A 27,187-nucleotide genomic window follows, 5' to 3' on the forward strand; every position below is an offset into this window, starting at 1 on the left:
ATTTTAAGTTTTAAAATCTTTAAAACATTTTGAATTGGCCGATTTATTATTAATTGGCCGATTATTTTTCAAATCTTTTAACAAAAATTTAATTTGTCTATTATTTTATTTGGTATATATTTTAATTGGCCAATTATTGTATTTATTGGCTGATTATAATAAATTGGCCGATTATTTTAAAATTTAAAATTAGCCGAATATTATTGATTGGCCGATTATTTTACATTTTAAAATAATACAATTTAAAAAAAATACAGGCATAAAATTAGACACCCACACCCATTCCTTTTCAATGGGTGTCACTTGAGCACTAACTTTCGCTATTAAGATTGACTCCGCTTTGAATGACAAGTCCATAATATGACCTTATCAACAAATTTGATGAAGTATACAAGGCTATTGTATAGATTTTTGTGTCGATAATAAAACCATTCTCACTTGTTAGCAAACATGTTTTAAAAACGAAGCATGCTTTGTATTTAAATATACAGTGGATGTTATTCTTATTGTCGTGTGTTTAGTTTAGTCACTCCAACTGCGGTGCCATTAAACAGCTGAAAGGACGCTTGGGGGACAACAGAATAACCAGAATAACATACGCTTCACACTTGCTAGTTGCTAATGCTACGTAAGCAAAAATGGTGCATTCGGGGTACTTTCACAACTTCTGTTTTCTTCTATTATAATGGAAAAGCAATCAACCATTTGGCCCAATTGGTTTGGCAAACGTTTGAAAGGCTATAATCGGCCGATTATAATCGGCGGCCGATAATAATCGGCGGCCGATAAATTTGTCGGGCCCTGCGGTTTCTTTTAAATCATGACACAGAAACACCTTATTTTTTGTTGTTGTTGTTGTTCAAAATGCCCCCCTTCTTCACTTGAAAACTAGGATTTCTCCGAGTAAATCCTCTAATCCATTAGGAGTAGGGCAAGGGAGGGTTTTTGGCGATTTGACTGACAGCAGCTTCTTAAGTATTCCTCATTTCATGCTTGAAGATTCAAACAGGGGAAATGCTCTTTAGAGGTTCATAAAGTTAGATTTATAACCCCACCCCCTTTTTTTTTAATCACTATATGAATGCAACGTATAAAATAAACACCGATCACTAGTTAATAAACAGTAATCGGGGGAAAAAATTAGAGGTGCACCGATCACAATTTTCCGGCCTTTTTAAATGTCTCACCTGCCGATACCGATTTTTTCCGATACCGATTTTTTTTCCGACAAGCAGCATATACCTTCAGTGTTCCAATCTTGTTTTATTGGAAAACATTGCACAATATCTGTGAAATAATACAAATGGGTTGTTTTAACTGCACATGAAGTAGTTCTATTAATCCTATTAGTCATCTCAGCAGAAGAGGACAGTAGCTGACTTTTTTGGACCTCTGAGGAGGGAGATGAGATGGTGGAAAAGATCGGTTTACCGATCTTCCAAAATGAAGGACATCGGGGCGCCCCTAGAAAAAAATGTTTTTGTAATGCCAATAATACAAATGCAAAATTTGATATGAATCTGATTAGTCGATTATTCGATTGAAAATCGATAGATTAATCGATTCTAAACATATTCAATAGCAACAGCACTATTATTTTAATCGAATCTGTCAATTAATCGATATAACAGATTACATAATAAGTTTACATTTACAGCCCTTTTTTTCAAGAACAAAAAAACCCGAACCTTTTATTAAAATTTAAAATAAAATTTATATGTATATATATATATATATATATATATATATATTACATACAATTTTCAAACATAAATTATGATTCAGTTACATGTTTGGTCCATAACATGTCAGAAAATTGTCAAAAGCACAAAAAAAATTTCTTCCATAAATTAAATCAATTCACTTTCATGGAAGACTAGAGAAATCGGAGAACATTTATTGGTGAGAAACTGCAATTGTGAGCATTCACGGGATCTTACAGTACACGCGTCTGCACTACAATCCATCGTGTTGTCTTTTTGACTCCATCCAACTTAATCGCTGGCGCAAATGCTAATTGCTAATTGTCCTCAAGCTGACTGTGTCTCACGGCGGACAATGGTTTTGATGGGGACGGGGATGAGTTACGGTGTCGGGACAAGGGTCTTTGTTCAGTCGCGCCTCTCCTCCCCCACCCCCTCCCCTTTATCTGCCCATCATCTATCTTGTTCCGACCATTTGGGCAGCTGTCACTTAATCCAGCTAATCACAGACTGGGATGGTCTGTGGGAAACCAGACAAGTCCGCCAGCCCAACGCCACACGGACTGCGCTGACTGGTTTTTTGTTTTTGTTTTTTTTTCGGGTGCGGGCGTTTACCACACAAAACGGGCATATTGATACGGAATGTTTTTTTCAGGGTTGAAGGGTCGGCATACGCACACCTAACCCGCATGCTCAGACGAGCTATTGAGGAGGGGGGAGGGGTTGACGGGGGGGGGAGTAGGTGGTAAGGTCAGAAGCCGAGCTACATGTCGTGGGATGATCCACGTTCATGTCAAATAATCCATCATTCAGGCTGCATCTGTTGTGCGTCTGCGCTCGGCCGGGTTGATTCTGGACTCAATTGGGGGGGTGGGGGGGGGGCTTCTCCACACAAATCCTCAATTCTGGTAAAGCTTCAATCTGAAGCGAAAAATCAGTGGGCCTAAAACGGCGCCCTCCACCTCCATTTCCGTCCTCTTCTTTTTGCCTTCGCTCGTGTCTCCACAATAACACTCCCCTCCCCTTCCTCCCATCGCCAGACAAGCCAACTTAATCCCGCAGCCCAGCAGCAACCACCCTACCAGCTTGTTGGTACCCCCCCCCCCCCCCCCCCCACACACAGATCAACAACACCCCTCGCCGCAATTTCTCTTTCCTGCTTCATTTGAGTGACGGCAAGTTCTAATGCTGCTTGTCCGCTCGCCAAACTGCCGTTGTCCCATCAGTGACATTACAGTCGAGGTCACATTGTGGCTACTACGACTGTCTCCAATGGTGACGTAATGATTGCTATTTAGGTCATCCGGTTGCCTAGCAGTGAGCCCTGCAGCACTCCGGATAGATTACTCGAATGGAGTGCACCATTCATTGACGGCGGGCAGAATTTTCCGGATTTTGCTCGGTCACTACAGACATTGTTGCCTAGCAACCGCTTATTGTCAACATAGTACTGAAACCGAGGGAATGTATTGATATTGAATCGATTTTCCTTTTCGATTTCCCATGAATAAAGGAAATAGAATTTTAAAGCCTGATTTTAATTTATTTTTTGTATCGTACTGTTTTCTTGAAATTTACTGTTCACATTAATTTAAAATAATGTTCTTACATTTTGAAAGACCTGACTTATTGCACTTTATGACGATTCAAATCTTTATAATTGATATTTACAATTATTGAATTAGAATTATGGAAACATTTTCATCTCATCCATACTGATGTCAATGCGTGTGTAACACTTAAGTAGTGCTGTCACTATTGAATATTTTTGGAATCGATTAATCGATCGATTATTCAATCGACTAATCGGATTCATTTTTATTTTGCATTAGGGGTATTACAAAATCATTTTTTGCCCTTATTACTGTTAATTAACCAGTGATTGGTGTTTATTTCGTTCTTATATATATTCGTACATATTCATGTAGTGATAAAAAAAAATACATCTTTTCCTTGATATTTAAGAAGAATTATGTTACATAAATAGTAATCAATATCGAATTGAACTGAAGTGAATCGAATCGGGAAAAATTGAATTCAAATCGAACTGAACTCTTGTGAATCGAATCGATTGAGGAAATTGGAATCGATACTATAGCTGTCAAAATTAATGGGGTAATAGATTATCAAATTAATTGACAACTATTTTAATAATCGAGTAATTGTTTGGAGCCCTTTTTTTTTTAAGTAAAAATTGACCAAATCTTCAGATTTCAGCATATCAACAGTAATTGTTTATTGATTTCCGTCGTCCTTCATGAAAGAACACTGATTATCTTCTGAAATAAGACATTTGCAAACATCTGTTTTCACTTTGGAAAACAATGAGCGAACCGTTAACATAGTACAACATCAATCCCTCTTTTTTTTTTTTTTAATCACGATACAAATACAAAATACTAATACTAATAATAAACAGTATTCAGGGGAATTATTATTTTTTGTTATACACTTTAATGACAAATTAAAATTAATCTGATTAATCGATTGAATAATCGATAGATTAATCGATTCTAAAAATAATCAATAGTGACAGCATCTACTGAAACCTCCCCAAATTTGCAATTTTGGGGATTATCTCTCTATTCTTATGCAAAAAAAGTAGTCAACGTGTTCTCAGATCTGAGCTGTCCACTCCAGACCAGACTGGAGTTCGCCAGCATCTAAGGGTGTGTTCACATATTATAATTTGATTTGCTGGTCCAGACCGAAGCAGACAATGATACATGGGGTGTTTTTGCCTCGCACATTTGGTCCTGGATCACTTCAGTTCATTCTGGCGCGGTTCAAATTGGACCAAAAAACAAGCACGCCACAAGTTTCTCTGTTGCGCACAGATGGAAATATTCGAGAGAAGAAAAATCGGTCTGCTTTCATGGATAACGACAGAAATTGAAGATGGTGAAATATCAGAGACAATTTTTAACAATATTAATTATTAATTGGACAATTGACACTTTAGTTGTTTTTTTGTTTTTTTACTACAGTGGCATGTTGATGTGTTTCTCAACATGAATCTGAGGGCCAAAGTTCATCGAATTTGGTGCAGTTGATTTTGTTTATTTGACTCTGTAGAGCAGGGGTGGACAACTGGTGGCCTGTGGACCGGATGTGGCCCCTGATCACACTCGAGTGGCCCTTTTGATAATTTTTTTTCTTCTATTTTTGGAGGGGGGGATTCATTTAATGAATTTAATTACATTTTTGATTGACACCCCCCCCCCCCCGATAAAGAAAAAAAAAACATTTTAATCCCCCAAATTCTTCAAAAAACGCTGATAAAAATTCATTGTACGTATTCCACGAATAATTATACAAAATTGAGAAAAAAATCCACAAATATGCAAGCATACAGGCCAGGTGTTGACTGTAGTTTTTAGTTGCAACTGCACCATTCACCAGTAGATGGCCTAACTGCTCTCAAGTCAAATTTCATTCTACAACGTGAACAGGCTAGGGATGCACAATTATAATTTTTTTACTAAAAACGTGAATAATATTTATTAAATGTAATGAGTAATAATAATAATAATAATTGATAAAAAAAAATTATTAAAATTTTAAAATGTACTTTATTATTACAATTGCTATCGTGTTATGCTCATAATGTCACGCAAACTTGTGCAGAAGAAAGTAACCATTTTTTTTTTTCGATTTGAAGCGCACAGGAAAGGCATGACACATGCGCGGCGGGTGTTTATCGGGATCCGTCGCACGACGACGCGTTGGGAGCGAAGCATAACTGAAACGAGATAATCCCATTAGCCGCTTATTTACTGTACCCCCGCGTCTGACGAGCAAGGACAAAGCTCGTATGAATTCAGCGGCTCTCGCGCCGGAGCTAATATCGGCAAAGTGACCTTCTTGAAGCGCGGACGGTCGAGGTCCGCTGATACGGGGGGGGGGGGGGGGGCACGTTTTTGAAAGTGATGAAAGTCGGCGTACTCGTAAATCTCTACATGAAAAGCGGTTGCCTTTTTTACGTGTGAGCTGGCAGTAAAAAGAAGGCATCATTGTTCATTGTGTGAAAATGTTGATTACGCGCTCCTGAAGTAGGCTTGGGTGGTCTACTTAGTTTCTTCTCCGCGGGAAGAAGTGTTTCCTCTTTGTACACAATAGAAGACACGGGATATACTGTATTGTATGCCGTCATATGAGCGCCGTGCGTATTGTTGCGAAAATCTTTTTAAAGACTGCGACAGGATGCGAGTGAGCGATTTTTTTAAAAGCCTATTCATGTGTACGGTTTGTGACTAATATTGGGAAAGTGCTATTTTCACAGCTCCAAATGGCGGTGTCGGCTCACCACAATGACGTCTTCTTTTGTCTTTTTTTTTCTTCTTCAGCGGACGTACACCTTAATCGTCGAGGCCTGGGATTGGGACAACACGACCCGGAACAGTAAGTGAACAGACGACATATCGCAGTGCTGATGGCAAGAGTTGGCAAGATATAGTGTTCATTTTTGCCACATTTTTGGGTAGAAATATGTACGGTTGATTATTTTTTCGAATCGGTTTATCTATCGAAGATTTAATTGACTAATCGGATTCATTACAATTTTGCATTAAAGTGTATTAAAAAAATAATTTTCCCCCTGATTACTGTTTATTAATAACCAGTAATTGGAGTTTATTTAATATAGTGCTGTCTATCGACACTTTTTTGAATCGATTAATCTATCGATTATTCAATCGATTAATCGACCAATTGGATTCATTTAAATTTTGCATTAAAGTGTATTAAAAACACATTTTCCACCCTGATTACTGTTTTATAACCAGTAATTGGTGTTTATTTCATATAGTGCTGTCTTATCTGCAATTTTTCGAATCGATTATTCGATCGATTAATCGACTAATCGGATTGATTTAAATTTTGCATTAAAGTGTATTACAAAGCATTTTCTTTTCCCTAATTACGGCTTATTAACCAGTGATTGGTGTTTATTTCGTACTTCATGTTCGTATAGTGATTTAAAAGATAAAAAATAAAGAGATTGATGTGTTTGCAAATGTCTGATTTTGATTAAACACAGAAAAGAGTCAGTCTTCTTTTATGAAGGACGACAGAAATGAATGCACAATTACTGTTGATATGCTAAAATCTGAGCATTTGGAAGATTTTAAATTAAAAAAATTGCTCTAAACGATTACTCGATTATGAAAATAGTTGTCCATTAGTTAGATAATCTATTTTTTTGTCGATTAATTTTGACATCTCTAGAAATATGTTGCATTGGATATATTGTCCTCCCAAGACGCCCTGTATACAATACAAGCAGCTATGTCGGCGGTCAGCGCTTGACCAGCTGTATCCTGTTTTCATTCGGAAATGTCCGTCGGCCCGACTCCTGTACATCCCCTTTTCCCCCGTCTTAGCAGTAGCCCCGTCTGGGAGGAATCGTTTGAGGACTATAAATGTTGCACTTGACGTTTTTCACAAGTCTCACATATCCTTATGGATGCGTTTCCACGCCACGCCGTCCTCTTTTGTCCACTTGTGGGCCTTATTTGCAAAAGGTCGTCACATCCTGTTTAGTCCATGACATCAAACGCACTCATGAATGCAGACAATGGAGAAGAAATAGAAATTGACATCATAGCTGTGATTAGCTTCTTGCCTGCCCTTCATCGTCTCCGCTTTCTTTGGAAGGGAGGTCACCAGCCATTTCTTTATAAACAAAACTATTAAATACGGTCTTATTTTTGGACATTCATTTGACATAGTAATAGAAATTGGAGCATGAAAAAGAACCCACAGTGTTTTTTGGTTTTGTTTTGTTTTTGCTTTCGGTAGTTTTGAATCCATCCGTTTTGTCTGTGGTACTAGCTAGTTAGCGCTAAGCTAACCGAGGAGAGTGTTCCGAGTGACGACACTGCCTAGATGGGCTTTATTGACTGATTGCTTAACAGTTTAATATAATGCTCATTCGTCGGCTTAAATTATTCAATGTTTTGATTTATGAAGAGGACAATATACAAGATAATAGTCTATTACCAACTACTCGCTTTGCATCAGCGTTTCTGTCTTTTTTTTTTTGCCGTCATTAAAGCTTTCAAATGGAAAATTACTCTGGTTTTACGCAAACATGTTTATGTACCAACTAGGGGTGTCAAAAGTAGTGCGTTGATTTTGAGTTAATTTGAAGTTCCTTTAACGCCACTAATATTTTTAACGCGCGATTAATGACCGCCCCTTACTTGGAAAGCCGCACCAGACATGTCCACGTCAAAATTGAGCAGTAATACATTTCATAATCATGCATATATTTGTGGAGACGGGGGGTCATATTGTATTTTACAATTTGAAAAATTTGCAGAATTTCCCAAGTGACTTCACGCTAAAAATCAGATAGCTCTTAACATGAAAAAAAAAATGCGCTGAACTGTCACCTAGTGGCAGAAAAAAACCCTTAAACAAATAAAAATTTGACGTCTATAGCCGTCAATGGCAGTGAATGAGTTTATTAACAAGAGCATGAAAACATTATTTACAAAATGCAAAATATTTTATTGTACATTTAGAACAGATCTAAAATTTGCGATTAATCATGAGTTAACTATTGAAGTCATTCGATTAATTATGATTTTTTTTTACCACCAACATAGCCTAAAAAATAAATAAAAAATTATTTTAAGATATTAAAGACAAAGTCAACCCTTGACCATTATATATTCTATGCAGCAAAGATATCCTGTTGAATAATTTTGCTTTTGGGCGACGTGCTTCACTTTCAAGAAATATCACAAAGTGCCCACATATTTGAGTCGAAGTGACTGAAAGTCGTCGTAAGTCATGCATGCGTGAGCATATTCTTCTTTTTAGTGAGACATGGGAGTAAAATCCTGGCCTGAGTCAGCATCCGCCTCCTGTCTTGTCCTACGTAAGAGCCCGCCAGTATGTCAGTGAGATTCCTCTCTCCCGGCATCACATCCTCCCTCCCGCTTGCCTCTCTCCCCTACGTAACGCCCCCCCCCCCCCCCCCCCTCCCTCCACACACCTCCTGCGTCCTCAGGAAAGGCCGTTTTCCTTGTGTTTATCGAGCAGGAAGTGGAGCGGACTGGGCGGCCGGGCTCGCTGTTTAGACACCGAGGTAGCCGAGCCCGCTCGGGCCCGGGGCCCATTGTTCTCCATCTGGCAACTGCCGGGGGGCTTCTATTTGTTATTGTTGCTTAATTCTGTCTGACATTGTGTCAAACCCCGGCAGAGGAAAATGTACGTGTGTGTGTGTGTGTGAGTGCTTGCTCACTTCAAAAGTGACTTAAGTGCAGTGCGAGTCGCAGCTATGCAGGAAAGGAAATCACAGGCTCGCCACTTCCACTGAGATTGTTGACCGACTGCAATCCCGCTCTGATTAATGACTTTCTTTGTGGGCGACTGTGTGCTTATTGGGAGGCTGGCAGTGAGACAAAATTAAATAGTCGATTTTGGATCCTGACAGTGTGATAACGGTGAGAAAAAAACCCCCATTGCGGTATTAAAAATTACAGCTCTAAAATCGTATCTTATTTTTAACAAAATAAAAAAAAATTGTTCAGAAGAAGCATGTACTATGTTAAGTTTCAATAAATAAATGTTAATATTCTTCTTTTGTGATAAATCTTCATAGTTAAGTCAGTGTCCCATCACCGGTGAGCTATTTTTAGAACAGCTACTCATGTTGCACTCGGGCTAACTAGTACCCGCTGGCATATAAAAATATATAATTTTTTCTTTTTAGGACAATCCACATTAACTTCGCAAAAAGGCAGAAAAGGAGAAAGGAAAACAATTAATTGGAGACAATTAATTTCAGAGGTGGCTATTGACTGAACTGGGGATAAAAAGTAAAATAATAATATTATAACGCCGCAAAGTTTTGAAAATCGTTTAATGAAACACTGATCAAAAATAGAAATAGTATATTTATTAAATATTTGGGTTAGAATTTTTATAATTTTTTTTTACTCACTTTTATTTTTAACAAAATTGTACAGAAGAAGCATGTACTATGTTGACTTTCAATAAATAAACGTTAACGTTCTTCTTCTCTTTTAAATCTTTATAGTAAGTCACAGTGTCTCATCACTGGCGAGCTATTTTTAGAACAGCTACTCATGTTGCACTTGGGCTAACTAGTACCCGCTGGCATATAAAATAATAATAATTCAGGACAATGCACATTAACGGCGCAAAAAGGCACAAAAGGAGAAAGGAAAACAAAACAATTAATTGGAGGCTATTGTCTCAACTCCGGGGGGGAAAAAAGTTCAAATAATAAAACTTAGCAATGTTTTGAAAATGGGTTTAGTAAAACACTGGTATAAAATATACCTGTACACATAAGCAAAAAAAATCACTTTTTTGTTATTTTTATGGACTTGATTTCCCAACCAAATGGTAGCCAATAACTTTATTATTCCTTTCAGATGACGACGAGCACCTGATCGAGCGCAGCGCTCACACCGGGATGGTGAACCCAGGTGACCCCTGGAAGACCGTCCACTACGACGGCCCCGTGGCTCGCGTCATTTACCGCATCCGGGTGCGCTGTGACGAGAACTACTACAGCAACAAGTGCAATAAACTGTGCGTTCCTCGCGACGACTACTTTGGACACTATCGCTGTGAGCCGTCAGGCGCTCAGATTTGCCTGGAGGGCTGGATGGGTCCCGACTGTAAGACAGGTGAGTTTACCTGTCTTTGTACTTGGCAAAACTATAGTGAGACGATACCAAAATGTTCAAATTATACAGTGCATTGCAAAAAGTCAAGACTGTCCGTCACCAGTAATAAGCTTTTTTCTTCTTCTTCTTTTTTTTTTGGGGGGGGGGGGGGGGGTCTTGTTAGCAGCTGCAACATGTTTGTCTCCTCGCAGAGACCACTTAACGAGCCGCTTCTTTCAAGTTAATGATTAGAGGCCAGCTGCTTTGTTTCGGCTGAGCAGAGAGGGGAGGGGCGAGCAATTACGGGGAGAGGGTGGGAAAAGGAAGGACGGAGGGAGATGACGGAGGGCAACTGCGCTGACTCCAGTTAAAACAGGAAAATGTTATTTTTTATTTACATTTTGCATACCTATTATTCTATATTTGGTTTAAAACGTGTTTTCTTCAATGGAATTTGGTTCAGTTGGAATTTGGATGAAAAATGAAATTAAGATTTTTACATGCCTTGGGAATTATTATTGCAGTGCGGCCTTAAAAAAGTACGGAAGAGGATTAGGGCCAGTGAAGAGAGAAAAAAAAAGGTTTGGCAAGGATTCTGTTTTAAGTCAGAATTTCGATTTATGAAGTCAGAATTACGTTTTTAATCTCAGATTTCTGACTTCAAAGTCAGAATTATGTGATTTAAGCGCAAATTCTGAGAATAAAGCCAGAATTCTCACTTTAAAGACAGAATTTTGACAATTCTCGCTTTGAAGTGAAAATTCTGACTTTATTCTCCCAATTCTCGCTTTGAAGTGAAAATTCTGACTTTATTCTCAGAATTCTCGCTTTGAAGTGAAAATTCTGACTTTATTCTCTGAATTCTTTAAAGTCAGAATTCTGAGAATAAAGCCAACCTTTTTTTTCCCTCTTCACTGGCCCCAATCCTCTTCCGTAAAAATGAACAGTGCCTACGTAGATGTTATGGATATCTGTGTTTGTTTTTTAGCAGAGTTATTGTTGTACAGGCCGACTATAAAGTTGTGCCCCCTTTGACCTCTAACTGGGCTCAAGGAAACATTAATCACGATGTCCTGTTCCAAACTAACAACCCGCTTGCCCTTGTGAATGATTCCCTTGGCGTGTCCTCTTGCTTTCTGGATGTACATATTGACAAGTTTTTTTTTCTCCCTCTCCTAGCGATCTGCAAGCAAGGTTGTAATCTGCTACATGGGTTTTGCGCCGTCCCAGGGGAATGCAGGTAAGAGGAGAAGATTCTCTTATGCGAATGTTAGTCCAAGTCGGCACGTTTTGTGGTCACTTGGAATGTTTGACCATTCGTCAGATTTGCATCCAAATGGATTCCAATTTTTTAAGCAAATTTTGCTGAAAATGCGCAAAACGGACGTGCGACTTATGCCCGTTTCCGTCTGTTCTTCTTTTGCAAATATTGAGAGGGGGGGACTCCGCCGCTGTAGGTGGCGCTATACGCCATAGACATGCGATCCACCAGGAATTTAAAAGAAGAAGAAAAACTGGGAGCGACTGCGCCGTGCGATGTCGTCGTATGAGTTTGCTTTTGTGATTCTTGATAAACCATAGCGTTTCTTTGCTGTTCTCCATATTAGAGATAGTGGGTGTTCTCAGTCCTGCTATTTGCGACACGTTTTTTTTCTTTATATATATATATATATAATTTTTTTATTATTACATTTTCTTGAAATCTACTTGGGTGGCCCGCCCAAGTATTACCACGGTGTGGGAAACACTGGGATGGAAACCCCCGCTATTGTCTCTAATAGTACATTACTGTCCAGTATGTAGCATAAAATCAAACTTGCATTACCCGCTAACGGCATTAGCACGGCAGCCGATAGAAACATACAAATCGACATTGCTTCTTAGTTGCGTGTCGTCACCACCAAAATGAACACAAAAATCCAAAACAACCAACACTGGCTCAGGTCTTGCCTTCCTTTCGTTTTCCTTTTCTTCCTTTCATTCGTCTCCGTCTCAGTTTAGCTCCAGCAATGCCTTGCCTTGACGTATTATATTTTTAGGCTGCCCAAATCCCTCACAGAATACCAAGCATCTTTTCAGTTTTTTTTTTTTTTTTTTTTTAAACCACTCGAGACGGGGGTTGTCGGTGTGAGCGCCGTAAACCTGCAACACATCTACAACGCGCTTCTCCAAATACAAATTGAAATAGATATGAGAGAGCAAATGATTCTTAAGAGGAGGCTCGACCTGACTGTATCCTCGCGCAGCCAGAGAAACCATGGCGGCGGCGGCGGCTTCTTCTCCTCCTGAAATGTCAGATCCCGGCGGACGGGAAAAGCGATACGAGTTGGAGGGAGCAGCACTAAAGATTCTTCCTGCTCAAGCATGAATTTAATGAAGCCTCGGGTCACGGAACGCAGGCAATAAAATCCCTTGTGATCCCTCGTTGCCCTTTCATTCCCATTTACTTCATCAATTTTACGCAGCCCCGTTTTTTTGCCAGAGGCTTTTGGTGTCTCCGGATTTTTCCATTTGGCGCACATTAGGCTTGTTGTGACATATTTGTCAAAAGGCTTGATGCGGGAAATGGCGAAATGCGGCGCTGCCATGATTTGGGAATCCGACCCACGCCTACTTGCGGATGAGTAACGGGGCGCTAGCGCGGCCTAGATTTGATCCATCCAAAGCCTGTTGAGACCAACAACCAACCGTGAGCCACTTTTCTAAAAGCTGGCCTATTTATGCCTCTTTTTTTTTTTTTCAGTGTGGCTCTTCTGTACAATGGAATGCGCCACCTCCGGAGCCAAAAACCTGATTCATTTCCCAGGCGTCATCTTGAAAACAATTGTTGATGTCCAGGAAGTATTTGTACGAAAGGCCGCGTGTCTTTTCATTCAAATTCCTTCCTATTACGTTCGCATCGAACCGCTAGCGCCGGCGTCTGTTTTCGTCACGCCACAACAAGAACGAATGAATGCCTCTCTGTCAAAGAATTATGGGAAATGTAGTCCTGCTGTTAGACCAACGCGAGCTGCGCATTTCTAATGTTTCAATGTCAGCCAAGTTAGCGTTTAGCATTAGCTAAAGTGTACTTTAGCTAACCGGTCACCAGATTGACTATGCGGCCGGAACGTAGCATAATAGCGCTAAATCTAGCTAATAAGCATACGGCACAATTAGAATACAGGCAGTCCTCGAGTTTACGGCGCCCGCGCCTCGTCCGTAGCGCCCTCTTTTTTTTTCCGTTAATTTCCCACAGTAATCGCGCCATTTTAAAGTTATTTAAATTTGTGTTGTCCATCAGCAGGTCGGCTCGCCATCAGGCGCGTCACATTTCTGTGTTCATAGCTCCGCTCTGCCGTAACACGAAATGTTATTGGTTCCGGCTTTTCCGTGTCGCGCAAATGTTTTTTTTTAATTACTGTACAGGGTATTTTGATGTAAATGTCGACTTGAATGAAGGAACGGAACTTTGCCGTAACTTGAGAACTCCCTGTACAAAGATAATGCGCCTTATAACCCGATGTGCCTTACCTACACAGTAAATTCTGTAGAGTAAATTTGACTATTTAGAGTAAATTTTGAGAGTTGGACCAAAAAAGAACTCAGTTTTAGAGTAGGTTAATTACACTTGAAAGAGTAAAATTGGGGGGAAATAATAATAAAAGTCACTCAAGGGTTGGGGAACAAACTCACGACCATGAGCTTGGGAGACTGCCACACTACCACCTGAGCTATGCCCCTTTTACTGTTTGCTTATTTTCAAGAGGAGACCAAAAAATGATTTTTGGTCTTAGAGTTGGGAAGATTCCAGCTGACCGAGCAATGTACTAAGGGAGTAAATCAGCTGTCTCCCAAGCTGAAGTTCATGAGTTGGTTCCTCAACCCTTGAGTGACTTATTTCAATTCTTTATTTTGCGCTCTCTCAAGTGTAAATATTGCTCTAAAACTGAGTCTATTTGGTCCCACTCTATATAGAGTCAAATTTACTCTACAGAATTTACTGTCTACGAAAATGTTTTTTTTTTACGGAAAAAAAAAAAGATTGTTTATTTATATTTCGCCGAATAATACGGTAATTTGTTCCATGATTCAGTGTATTTTAAATTCATATTCCCAGTTGAAATCGGGCTTTTAATCCATTAATCCACAACTTTTTTTTTTCTTTTCTTTTTTCTTCTTTTTTTTTTTGTGTCATGTGTTGAAAAAGAAAATGAAGAAGAATAGAATAGAAGAATATTGTATAAAGTCCGGTTAGCACAACTTGACATATGTTTTGGAAAGTAGTGCATCATCTGTTTTCTTTTCCCATTTTACTATAGTTGGCAGCATGGTTGAATCTACAACTATTTATAAAAAAAAAATAATAATAATAAAATAAAAAAACAACTCTTATGTTGGAGCACTTGTAACTCAAGGTACCACTGCGATTTGTTTATAAAAAAAAAGGTTATCGAAGTTATTGACCCATTGCCGTCAGACCCCGTGGAGTTGATCAGAATGAGTGGAGCAAAGCATGTGAGGTATTCTTAGCCCCCCGCCAAAATAAGAGACGTTCAAAGACCTTGTCTCGCGCATTGGCAGCGGTGCCGTCTGCAGGAGCACGGGGCTGAAAATAGGAGCCAATTGACAAGACAGCTGGCTCGACGACACCGCAGCCTCGGAATAGCCCGGGTGTTGTCATGAAGCGGCAGGCGCGTGCGCAGCCTCCGTAAACACACGGCCGTCTCCAGACGCTCTCAGAAGCCGCCGCGCTGCCGTCGTCATACACCTTCAAGCCCCCCCCCAACGCCACCCACCAGCCCGGTCCAGACGGGGAGCCTGCTGGATGTATTCTTAACCCCCGCCTGCCCTGGAATGTCACCCACCTCTAAGATTAGTCAGTTGGGGGGGGGGGGGGGGGGGTCCTTGGGATGGGTCGACCCAAGACGTGAGGCGGGAAGTGTTTTGCAATGTACAGTAATCGAGATTTGATAAATGGCAGCACGCCGTGCAAAGTTGTCAAGCGGTTAAATATTAGGAGGGTGTGTTACATGAATAAAATCAGACTAAAATAAAATGTTACTCGATATTTAATCGATGAGAAGCCGCCTTGTTGCAAGGTCTGTGGGGGGGGTGCGTATTCTTATAGAAGGCTGTTGCGTCATAAACCGGTTGAATCTTATGTTTCCTACACGGTTAGCATGTGCGATATTAGCTTAGCCTGGTGGGGTGTCAAGACTTATAAATGATGAAAAAAAGAGACTCTAATCTTTCTTTAGGGGGGTTCTATGTTATTATAGCAATAGAACACAATATTTTGTGGGCTTTGCAAAAATCAGTCAAAATCCATAAAACTGACGGGAGCGAAGGGGATTGCTTCTGTGAAAGTGGCCGGGAGTGAATGAGTTCAGATTTTCTTTATAATCAAGCAGCCCTAATAATAGTTCTAATAATTGTTTGTTGAAAAATACATCATAAAAGTACTTTGAAATATTATTGGGGGGGGGGGGTGTATCCCAATTCGATTTTTCCCCACAATCGTTCAGCCCTATATTAAAGTGTTTTGGGATCATAGTTTGTGTTATATTTGTGGTTTAAACTATGAATTGAGGAAATGATAATCATTTTAGTGGGCATCCATTATTTGTGGAAATTGAGTTGGTCTCAACTCGGGCTCGTGTAAGAATCTGCCTTCAAGCGCTGACACGCTCGTATTTCCCAACACGCTGGCATTTATTTTGATCTGGTTGACTTGCACATTTCAACAGGATGCGGGGCGAGCTTTTTCTTTTGTTTAAACAAGGATTTAATAGTTATATGTTAAGGAAGTGTCGGAATGTCATTTCTTCCGTAAATCCTGTTAAATCTGAAGTATTGATATGACGTCAAACGTGGGTTTTTTTGGGGGGTGGAGGATGAATGTGACCGTGTTTTTTTTTTTTTTCTATGTTTGTGTAGGTGTAACTACGGCTGGCAGGGTCAGTTCTGCAACGAATGCACCGTGTTCCCCGGATGCGTCCACGGCACTTGCAACATCCCGTGGCAGTGCAACTGCGAGAGGAACTGGGGTGGCCTATTGTGCGATAAAGGTATGCCAAAGGTTCCGCGTCATCACCTTCCACGCTTACGAAATTGGCACGCCGTCCTCCTGCAGGTACCCTCAAGCTGTGTGTTCCTGTGAAGACACAATTTATCAACACCGAATATTTGTATGTCTCTTCTGCTCTGCCGTTTAAGTTTGCCCTTCAAGACACCGAAATTCTTCGTAGGTCGGGCAGTTCTTGAATAATTTGGTATTTGGGTGTCCTAACGATACGTTTCCAACAAATAATGAATGACCAACTGGTTTTAAACTGCTTAGCGGCACATTATGTTTCATGTTTTCATCAATTAAACTGCCTTTGAAAAGTAATCTCACCAGCAAATATGGGACACTTGCTTAGCGGCTAGCCGCTAACACGGCCCGCAGCGAACGCTAGCGTTGCTGCTAAACGTTAGCGAAACGAGCACCGATGATGATGTCAGCGCTATTAGTTTGTATTGCATCCTTAATTAACGATTTCAGGACATGGTCGTGTTCTTACTGACTGAGCAGATTTTCAAAATTTATCAAATATACAATTTTCACAGGAACTATTTAAACGCTAGTCAATCTGGTTGCGTTATTACTTTAGCTAATGCTAAATGCTATCTTGGTTGATAGTTAAACAGCGCTTGGTTCAGTTTTTGCTCAGCTGCTGTGGAAGCCTTTTGTGTCGTTTACGTCACGGTCCCACATTGTAAACAGCTCACATTTGTAAGGAACTGCAACATTAAGCTAGTTAGAACTACGTTTCCCATGATTCTTCGACAAGGAAGCAGATAACGCAAAAATGAAAGTTCGCTTGAATTCCTTTTTAATCAACTGTGTGATTGACATAGACATGGCCCAAACAATTAGCTTGCAATTAGCAAAACAAATGAGACGGGACCTAGCTCACTAGGGCTGTGCCAAAAATCGATTCTCGTAAGAATTGCGATTCTCATTTAGTACGACTTTATTTTAATTATTATATACTGTCTTGTCTTTATACATTCCTGAAGCGTTTGGTATGAATAGCCGTTCTTTTGAGTGATTAAAAGTGCCGCGAGTAGCGCGCTGGTTAGCATTTTGCGAATCTAATCAATTGAAGCTGAAATCATTTTGTCAATCGAATCATTTTGAATTGAATATCGAATCGCAGGCCCAAAAAAATCGGAAATGAGGAAAAACGAAATCCGCCAGGGTTCGAGACATAAAGCTTCAAACCCGGGACGTCTGTCTCACCCTAAAGTCAGCTGTTGCACCGCGACCTGCAACAACTTCAAAATAAAAGCGTACCAAAGCATTGATGGTATTTAGTAAGGTAAGGTTTATTTTGAAGTTGGCCTTCAAAGTCCAAATCGCAATTACATGTCCTTTAAGTGGACGGCGTCCTCTACGTACGTTCGAGCTCCCTTTATCGGGTCACAGACGTCTTTCCCCATTCATTCTCTGGTTGGAAAACGGCAGCTGTATAGTTTTACGGCTCATGAGATTTGAGCACCAGCGGGGGACACTCGATCCCCACGCGTCCCCTTCGTCACTTGAGTGCACTTTGGGGGATGAGAGCGGGTCCTAAGATCCCCCGGCGGAGACTCATCCCTCTTCATTTATTTAGCAGCCTTTAGTGTGACCCGTCCGTCCTTTTTAGGCTAAGACCGCTTCTCAAGGATCCGATGGGTTTAGCTTGAAGGCTTTTTCGCGTGCGACAAAAGCTCACAGAAACAAAAAGCTCCGCTTGTTTTTTCACAACTAAATTCCGCGGCTGATGAACAATTCATGGAGATGAATTTCTAACGCCGCGAGCTCGCGCCCGTGATGCCGAGCGGCGGCAGAGCGGTTGAGGAAACACTCGGCGCTTCCCGTCAAGCCCGACAGCTGGTGCCTCTATACTGAGCGAAGACTCCGACATGCTTCCAGGGAACTCCTGGCACCGCGCGGATGAATGTTGGCAGCCAATTAGCGAAGTTGAGGATGCAGTGGAAACTGATACGGCGCCAAGAGCTTGTCATTTTCACGCAGAAGTCTTTCTCGACTTTGTATCCTCCCCGACGCACTTGTTTCCCTTCATTAAAATAACCAGGAATCAGATTGTTTGTTTTGATCGATTCTGGGCTGGCGTGATAACGCATCTTGAATTTCGTAACATGAGAGAGGCGCCCGGCGTTATGTACAGTATTCTATATTTATCCGCGATTACAAACCACTGAGGTTATCTGGGGTAGCCCTGGCAGTTAAAAAAAAAAAAATTGGTCTCATGGTCTTCTTGTATGTTTCTTGGCAGATCTCAATTACTGCGGTCACCACCAGCCGTGCATCAACGGGGGCACATGCATGAACACCGAGCCCGACGAGTACCACTGCGCCTGTCAAGATGGCTACACGGGCAAGATGTGTCACATCGGTGAGTTGGAAAGTGTATGAAACGTGATTTGAATTTGTCGGGAGTTCCACCGTCTCAACCCTTTTCATTTATTTCAGCTGAGCACCCCTGTGCTTCCAGCCCTTGTGCGAATGGCGGCACATGCCACGAGGGTCCGGCAGGCTTCGCGTGCCAGTGTCCACCGGGCTGGGAAGGTCCAACTTGTGCAATCAGTGAGTTTAGACACACTTCTCGCAGCCATCTTTCTTTCCGCTTTGGTAATCCACATTCTTTATTTACGTTTCAACTGAAAAGCAGCAAAACGTATTGACTTCTCTAGAAACATTAGCAAACTACTTCCTGCTTCCGTGTCTAAGCCATCTTCCAATTAGCATTTAGCATTAGCTAAAGTAATATCGCACAATGCGGGAGTAGCATGAGGTAAACAGTACAGCCATCTTCCAATTAGCATTTAGCATTAGTTAAAGTAATATCGCACAATGCGGGAGTAGCATGAGGTAAACAGTACAGCCATCTTCCAATTAGCATTTAGCATTAGCTAAAGTAATATCGCACAATGCGGAACTAGCATGAGGTAAACAGTACAGCCATCTTCCAATTAGCATTTAGCATTAGCTAAAGTAATATCGCACAATGCGGAACTAGCATGAGGTAAACAGTACCGCCATCTTCCAATTAGCATTTAGCATTAGCTAAAGTAATATCGCACAATGCGGAAGTAGCATAAGGGAAAAAGTAAAGCCATCTTCCAATTAGCATTTAGCATTAGCTAAAGTAATATCACAACCATTATGTTTGCTATAAGTATTCCTGATGACAATTTATTCTTGTATATTTGATTTTCAGCAAAACTGTGGTGTCACGCTTTTTAATTTTTGGGAAATCTGGCCACGCTTGGCTAAAAGTAAGCCTGATTTGTTAAAAGTTGGTCTGTATGAATTGCAACTGTGTCAGGCTGTCGGCTGCTAGCCGCTAGCCATTAGCTGCTAATGCTGGCTAGTAGTAACATACGCCGTATTATACAATAGTCAGGTTTTCATCCAATTGTTTTGAATTTTTTAAGTGAATTTACTGAAAATGCGCAAAACGGACACGCGACTTATGCCCCTTTCCATCTGTTCTTATTTTTGCGAATATTGAGAGGGGACTCGTATACGCCATAGAGATGTGATACACCAGTACTTTAGAAGAAGAAGACCAGGAAGAGATATTCGCTTCTTTAATTAATTCCCAAAATATTTTTTTCCCGTCGTCCCCACTAAAACATACCTTACTCCCGTCCGCCATTGCTTTGGGACTACAAACGTGCGTGTGATGTCATATCCGGTCAAAACGTGCGACGTGTATCCGGTCTTGCCAGCGGTTATTCGCATTTTCCATTTTTGATACACTTCAAAATCCACCCCCTCCAAGCGTTGAAACATTTTTTTGCCAATTTTGGACCCTTTTTCGTATCTCTAGCGCTTCCATTCAGTTTTATTTTCGGATTTCTTGAAAATTCGAATAAAAAACGGGTGGATGGAAACCCCACTAACAATGTCAGTATAATTAATTAGCATGACATTGATGTTTGCGTTTGTGATAGCAATATAAGCTAACGCTGGGCACGAGACAAAAAAACGCAATACTTCCTACCGCTCTGCGACCGTCAATCGAAACGAGTTTCCTTATGTTGTCTGTGCTCAGATTTGGACGACTGTGCTTCCAATCCATGCGCCCGCGGAGGAACCTGCGTCGACCGGCGAGACGGCTTCGCGTGTGTGTGCCCACCTGAGTGGGAAGGAAAGACCTGCCAGATTGGTGAGTCTCAGGATCTTTCAAGATTGCGCGTTAGTGATGTAATATTGTCATTATTCTGCTAAGATGGCAGCTGCCCGCTTTATTTATTTATTTATTTTCTGGCATTTTATATGAACGGCCAGTGGGACTGTTTCTGTATGGCTCCTGTCAAAAGCGGACCTGACAGGCTTGAGGCCAGGAAATTTACAACTGGTAAATAAAGTCGGGTGTGTATGCGTGTTAGAAGTAAGGGGAGGGGGGGAGGGGGGGGTGAAGGCCGGAAAAAGGATCCCGAGAGTCCCTCTCATTTTACCAGCTTAGATCTCAGTTTACAAGCAGCAATCGGCTTCCAGTCTTACCTGCCGTTGAGTGTGTGTTAAGTGTAGGGTTTCAGAAAGAAGACAGGTGTTTGTGTGTGTGTGTGCGCGCATGAGTACAGAAGGACCCCCTGCGGACTGCCCACCCCCCTCTTCACCATGCCTTTAGTTATTTGAGCAGCAGTGCTTTGTTGTAACACTTTAGATGTCTGTGGAGGTGGTGGGCGTTCGTTATTTGCATCTCATTTCATTTTATTTTTTTCTTAACGCCTGCCTGTTATGTCGTTTGTTTGTTTTTTGTTTTTTTATATAAGCATTTTGGAGACAGTTTATGTCAGAATTTATTTATTCTATTGTCAAACTTGTCCCGATCATAAAATGACAATATTAAAATCATGGGTGTCATTTAGAGAAAATAAGTAAATAAAATGGTGCCAGCGGGTACTAGTTAGCCCCAAGGACAACATTAATAGCCCACATGTCTGTTCTAAAAATAGCTCACCACTGATATGGGACACTGTGACTTCCTAAGAAACCCATGTTAACATAACTTTTCCTTGTGCGTTCCGTGCTTTGTGGCAATTTTACGAACGCGGTGTCCTTTTACTTCCTGCTTTCACAGATGCTAATGAGTGCGCAAGAAAGCCGTGCGTGAACGCTAATTCTTGCAAAAATTTGATTGGCGGATATCACTGCGACTGTTTTCGGGGATGGTCCGGACAAAACTGTGACATCAGTCAGTATTTTCTTACATCTTAGTCACTTCTTTGAAATGTTTGTCCCTCCAACCTCTCAACCGGCAGTTTCTTCTTTGAGCTGCTGCTAAAAAAATTTTTTTTTTAAAACACCAAAAAATGTTTACATTTTTAAACGCCTTCACTCACCTTCTGGACTCACAACATAGGTGTAGTTTAGGCTTACTCATTCAAGTCACATGCGGTAACTTGTTCCTTTTCTTGTCTTGGCAATCAAGCGCTCATGTTTGCCCTCACGAAACCAGTTGCATGCCCACTGTGGATTCAGTGCATGAACAGAATCCTCCGCTTGGCCTAGTATCTCTTACCTTTTTCGCAACTTCGGCCTTGCCTGTCGAAAAAAAAAAACGACGCGCGGCCTTTAGCGTGTATGCTAATATCTGCTATTTGATTTCTTATCAGCCATGAGCAGCTGCCACGGCCAATGCCAGAACGGAGCAACGTGCAAGGTATGTCGCCTTCGCATTCAAAACAATCCCTCGAGTGACTTTAGTGGTTTCTTTGACTTAATTTTTTTTCTTCTTCTTCCTTTTTTGTCTTCATTAGGACGGCCCACGCGGTTATCACTGCCAGTGCCCGCCAGGCTTTGTGGGCTCTCACTGTGAAATCCAAAGGAATAAGTGTGACAGCAGACCGTGTCAGAACGGAGGCCAATGCCACGCCGTGTTAGGTGGCTTTGTGTGCCAGTGCCCGCTGGCGTTCGCCGGACAACTGTGCGAGGTACGCATTGGAGAGGCGGGAAAATTGCCTAATTTGCCATTTTAAAACCCAAAAATAGGTGACCTCTACTGTATGTGAATCATGGAGAAGCATTCGTACAATCGCGACGTTGGCTAATGCGGCAGAGGAGATAACGTAGCTAGCTTGGGATAGCTAACAGTAAATCACACAACATGAACGCGCTAGGGCTTCTTTCGAAAATGTCTACAAATTATTTTCAGGCCGTTGGCACATGCTAACAATGTAAAACATAAGCTAGCCAACAATCTGGACATTTTCGAAACCCGTCATAATTAACGCTAACGTTAGCGGATTTTCGCTAATTCTCTAATGTGAGACAGGCATGCTTAGTGATGTATGTATTGATGTTGAGTAGCTTGTGTTTAATGGAAGGTCAAGTATGGAATGTTCACATAAGAGCAAAGTGGGAACAGCCTCCATTTTAACAATAGGCTAATTTTGACATTAGCCTGGCTTTCCACAATGAGTGTTTTAGGAGAGAGAGATGTTGTGGTTGGCAAACAAACTGCATGTGCAAGGGGTCAAGTGCACGCGGAATGAGTCTTGGCAGTCGTTACTATCTTCTTGTGCACTATTTTGGTGACAGTTGAGTCCTGTTTATTTACTCAACTCTGGTAGATCATCGGTTGATTTAGATTAAGGCACATAGACAAAAACTTTTTATACTCGTATAAATTAAATAGGAAATTGTGCAAGTGATGCTGTGGGATTTGGGTCACCCTCCAATTAGTTTTTCTAAACTACTCTTCCCATAGGAAATAATACACATTGAATTAATTTGTCTCAAGGTTGTACTGCCATCACCATTCCAATTTCTAACCGTCAGCAATTGACACTGTACTTGTTCTGTCTCGTGCCATACACAATTTTTCTGCAAGATTAGTTTTGCAAATCAACAAAGTCATCTTACAGTAAACGCCACCTGTCCTGGTTGCACTCTGGCTATCACATGATGTCTCTGTCTCCTCGCTGCAATCGGTTATATTTAGTGTGCGTTTGAAGCCAATGTAGGTTAGCTGTGAGGAAACTGATTCTGTTCTGCTTCTCTTGGGGTTTGAATGGAGGACATTGCTGGTCAGGAGCCAATCCTGATTTAGCTTCTCCACTATATACACCAAGCCTCGCTGAATGAGGTGACGCTGGGTTGCTGCCCGCTTACTACTAAACACTCAAGTTCTGCCATGGTGCTGTCTACATGGCTGCTAAAAATCGGACTTTATAAGCAACATATTTACTCACTTGTTCATATAATGATTAAAAAATGATAAAAGTTCCTTCCTGGGGTGACCAGACGGCGTGGTTTAAATTGGACAGTCACTGTTTAAGCGGGACAGTCCCATTTGAGCTTTGTGTCTCGAAATCCCGGGACACAACTGTTAATAATTCAATTCCTTACTATTCTTATATAAGTTCCTTATAAGGTGACCAACCGTCCCGGTTTAAACAGGACACTAGCTATTTAAGCCCCATTTGAGCATTGTGTCTCGATTCCCGGGACACAACTGTTGTTTGTTAAATTCTTTACTATTCATATATAGAGTTTTTTTTCTAGGGTGACCAAACGTCCCGGTTTAAACCTAAACAGGACAGTAGCTGATTAATCGGGACGGTCCCATTTGAGCCTTGTGTCTCGATTTCCGGGACACAACTGTTGTTTGTTAAATTCTTTACTATTCATATATAGAGTTTTTTTTTCTAGGGTGACCAAACGTCCCGGTTTAAACCTAAACAGGACAGTCGCTGATTAATCGGGACGGTCCCATTTGAGCCTTGTGTCTCGATTCCCGGGACACAACTGTTGTTTGTTAAATTCTTTCCTATTCATATATAGGTTCCTTTCTAGGGTGACCAAACGTCCCGAAACTAAACAGGACAGTAGCTGATTAATCGGGACGGTCCCATTTGAGCCTTGTGTCTCAAGTCCCGGGACACAACTGTTATTTGTTAAATTCCTTACCATTCATATATAAGTTCCTTTTCTAGGGTGACTAGACCTCTTGGTTAAAACGAGACTGTCGCGATTTGAGCCTTGTGTCTCGTTTGGTCACTCTTTTTCCTTCCGTTACTAAAAAGTGGAAAGCGTGATTGTGCAACACGCTTATACACGAATAAACATGTTTGCATGGCTGTGGTAATCGTGTTACAATACCAATCCTGGATCCGATTCAAAAGGGGAAAAAAAAATGGAGAATTCTATAATGCCCTCCAAAATGATGTCCCCAATGTAAGTCAATGCTCCGAAAACCACTCAAATGTAATGATTTAGTGTTCCTGTCTTTGACCACACACATCCAAATAGTAAAGAAAATTGGTATGTGCGCATGACACTTGGGTTAAAATAAACTACGTGTGACCACAGACTTCACCCACTCTGCTGACCCGCTCAAAGTCTCCCGCTCAGCACCTTAAATGGCAACGGGTGCAGCCCAGCGTTTATGCACAGTAGTGATGTTTACAAAAACCTGCAGATTTTCCCCCCAACCTCTGTTTTGAAGTGTGTAAAAATGAGGGTGGGGGGGGTGGGGGGGCAAACATGCCGGCGTGGTCACGAGCAAGGTGGCTCTTTGTGGTCGTTTATCTTGACTTTGTTCATCGAACCTGTCACTATATCACCAAATGTTGTTTGCCCTTCATCTTTTCCTGGTCAACATTTTGCCCGACGCTAACTTTAGCATGTCAGCGACGTTAAAACAAAAAAAAAAAAAAAAGTGAATCTTCTTGGCGAGATGAGGGGGAAGGTTTCGGAGGCTTTACTCTTAAACGTTTATCTTCATAAGCTAAGCAGCTCACTGGCCAAACAACCAGTTTAGTCACGTGTCAAAATTGTGTCATGGGATTGACGACTTCATGACAACTACGTCGTCTCCCGCCTCTTTTATCCAAATGATCCAGATCTCATCCCCGTCGGATGCCTGCGATCCGAACCCATGTGAGAACCAGGCCAAGTGCCACAGCATGGTCCAGGACTTCTACTGCGCGTGTCCTGAAGGCTTTGAGGGGAAAACCTGTGAGCAACCCAAGGTGGACTGCAAAACCAGCCCATGTCAAGGTGACCATAAATCTTACCTAAGAAATCAAAGAAAAATTCCCCTTTTACGACCAAACCGTGCTACACGAAACGGCCAAATAGGGGAAGTACAATAACGGTGCCGTTTCTTTTTTTTCTTTCTTTCTTTATTTGCTCGCAGTTATCGACAGCTGCACTGTTGCCATAGCGACCAACGACTCCGCAGAAGTGCGCCGCATCTCCTCCAACGTCTGCGGAACTCGAGGTCGATGTGTGAGCGGGCCGACGGGCAACTTCACCTGCATCTGCGTTCCGGGCTTCAGCGGCATCTACTGTCATGAGAGTACGTGCGGGGCGAATCGAAGTGAAGATCTCTTTTGACGGGGGATTGTCAAAAGTTTGGAATGATGCATTTTTTGACTGCTTAGAGAAGGCAGCAGCAAACTACACGATGACTGAATTTGGTCAAATATAATTATTGATCACTTAAGAAATGAACTCATTCAGTGCCAATGACGGCTATACACGTCAAAAATCTATTTAAATTGGGACAGGCAGTAAATGAGTTGAAAAAGCTGTGCAGTGTTAGTAAATGTTTCAACCAAATCCTGGATCGACACCAATATGATGAAAGGTTCCTACTTGGCCCGTCGTAGCCCAACTTCCCACACCATTTACTGGTTTTGTAGTTTTTGTTCCAAACAAACGGTGGCTATGAAAAGCTAACCTCCGATTCTCTCTTCATGTTTCAGACATAAACGACTGCCTCAACAGGCCGTGTAGAAACGGGGGAACCTGCATTGATGGTGTCAATTCCTTTCAGTGCTTGTGTCCTGACGGATGGGAGGGACAACTCTGCGACCTCAGTAAGTTTCCAACGTGGACATGTCTTTTCTACTTTGAAAAAAAATAATAATAATCCACCACCACGCCAACACTTGTTCACTTGCGCTAACAGTTTGTCACGGTGCACTGAATTGACCCAAATGTGGAGAAATTTGAAGTTTGGTCAGAAAGCCATATGGCATGACACCTTCTTGTGATTGGCTCCAAGTCGGCCCTTGGATCATTCAGACGTTGCTCAGTAAGATGACATGCTGCGATCATTTTTCGTTTCTGACAGTTCAAAAGTTCTTTCCGTCGCATTTCTCAGATGTCAACGAGTGCAGACACAACCCGTGTAAAAATGGCGGCCGCTGCGTCGACCTCGTGAACGACTTCTACTGCGAGTGCGCGGACGACTGGAAGGGCAAGACCTGCCATTCGCGTGAGTAATTCCCGGCCTCAAGTCCCGCCGTGTTGTTTCCACTGAATATTTTGTGTCCCATCGTGTGATGCAAGCGCGTTTTTTTTTGTGTGACCTGGGACAGGTGAGAGACAATGTGACGCGACCACATGCAGTAATGGCGCCACATGCTACGACCACGGGGATACCTTCCGCTGTGCCTGCCCACCTGGCTGGGCAGGAAACACATGCAACACAGGTGAGACGTTCCGGAATGTTGTGCTTTCGCTTGAAATGCTCAGATTTTCATTTTATATTTGAAAACGCCGTGTCGTGCTATTAACTGGCTTTGTATGTTGTTGCTAAAGGCTACCAGTGTTTACTGTGTTGGCTAATTAACCCTACCTAATGAGGAAGAGTGAGCTTCTGTTTAATTTAAGGTTGTGCACACATTGGCTGTTGGTGCGAGGCTTTTAGCAGTCAACACTGAAGAGGGGTTGTCTTTGTCAACATGGGTCTACATTTTTTTCTATTATTAATGCTGCGTTACCTACATTCGGTTAATGTTCTAGGATATGTGGTCTGATGAGACAAAAATGATACCAAT

At 41.5% G+C, this 27,187-nt stretch overlaps 1 protein-coding gene across 2 annotated transcripts in view; it reads left to right on the plus strand.

The window, feature by feature from the left end:
- Positions 1-27,187, plus strand: part of jag2b (jagged canonical Notch ligand 2b) — a 49,517-nt gene that overhangs the window by 14,132 nt on the left and 8,198 nt on the right. The window contains exons 3-17 of one of the 2 annotated variants that reach the window (XM_086061129.1): positions 6,050-6,104; positions 10,115-10,372; positions 11,531-11,591; positions 16,271-16,401; positions 18,658-18,777; positions 18,855-18,968; positions 20,443-20,556; positions 21,475-21,588; positions 22,010-22,056; positions 22,154-22,327; positions 25,241-25,397; positions 25,537-25,698; positions 26,108-26,221; positions 26,509-26,622; positions 26,726-26,839. In XM_086061129.1, coding sequence (XP_085917255.1) covers positions 6,050-6,104; positions 10,115-10,372; positions 11,531-11,591; positions 16,271-16,401; positions 18,658-18,777; positions 18,855-18,968; positions 20,443-20,556; positions 21,475-21,588; positions 22,010-22,056; positions 22,154-22,327; positions 25,241-25,397; positions 25,537-25,698; positions 26,108-26,221; positions 26,509-26,622; positions 26,726-26,839 — 1,849 coding nt within the window. The remainder of the gene's footprint in view (positions 1-6,049; positions 6,105-10,114; positions 10,373-11,530; positions 11,592-16,270; positions 16,402-18,657; positions 18,778-18,854; positions 18,969-20,442; positions 20,557-21,474; positions 21,589-22,009; positions 22,057-22,153; positions 22,328-25,240; positions 25,398-25,536; positions 25,699-26,107; positions 26,222-26,508; positions 26,623-26,725; positions 26,840-27,187) is intronic. The other variant, XM_086061130.1, reaches the window with a different exon arrangement.

This window comes from Leptonotus elevatus, chromosome 18 (assembly GCF_054856555.1).
Source record: "Leptonotus elevatus isolate MCC_2025b chromosome 18, RoL_Lele_1.0, whole genome shotgun sequence".
NCBI lineage: Eukaryota > Metazoa > Chordata > Actinopteri > Syngnathiformes > Syngnathidae > Leptonotus > Leptonotus elevatus.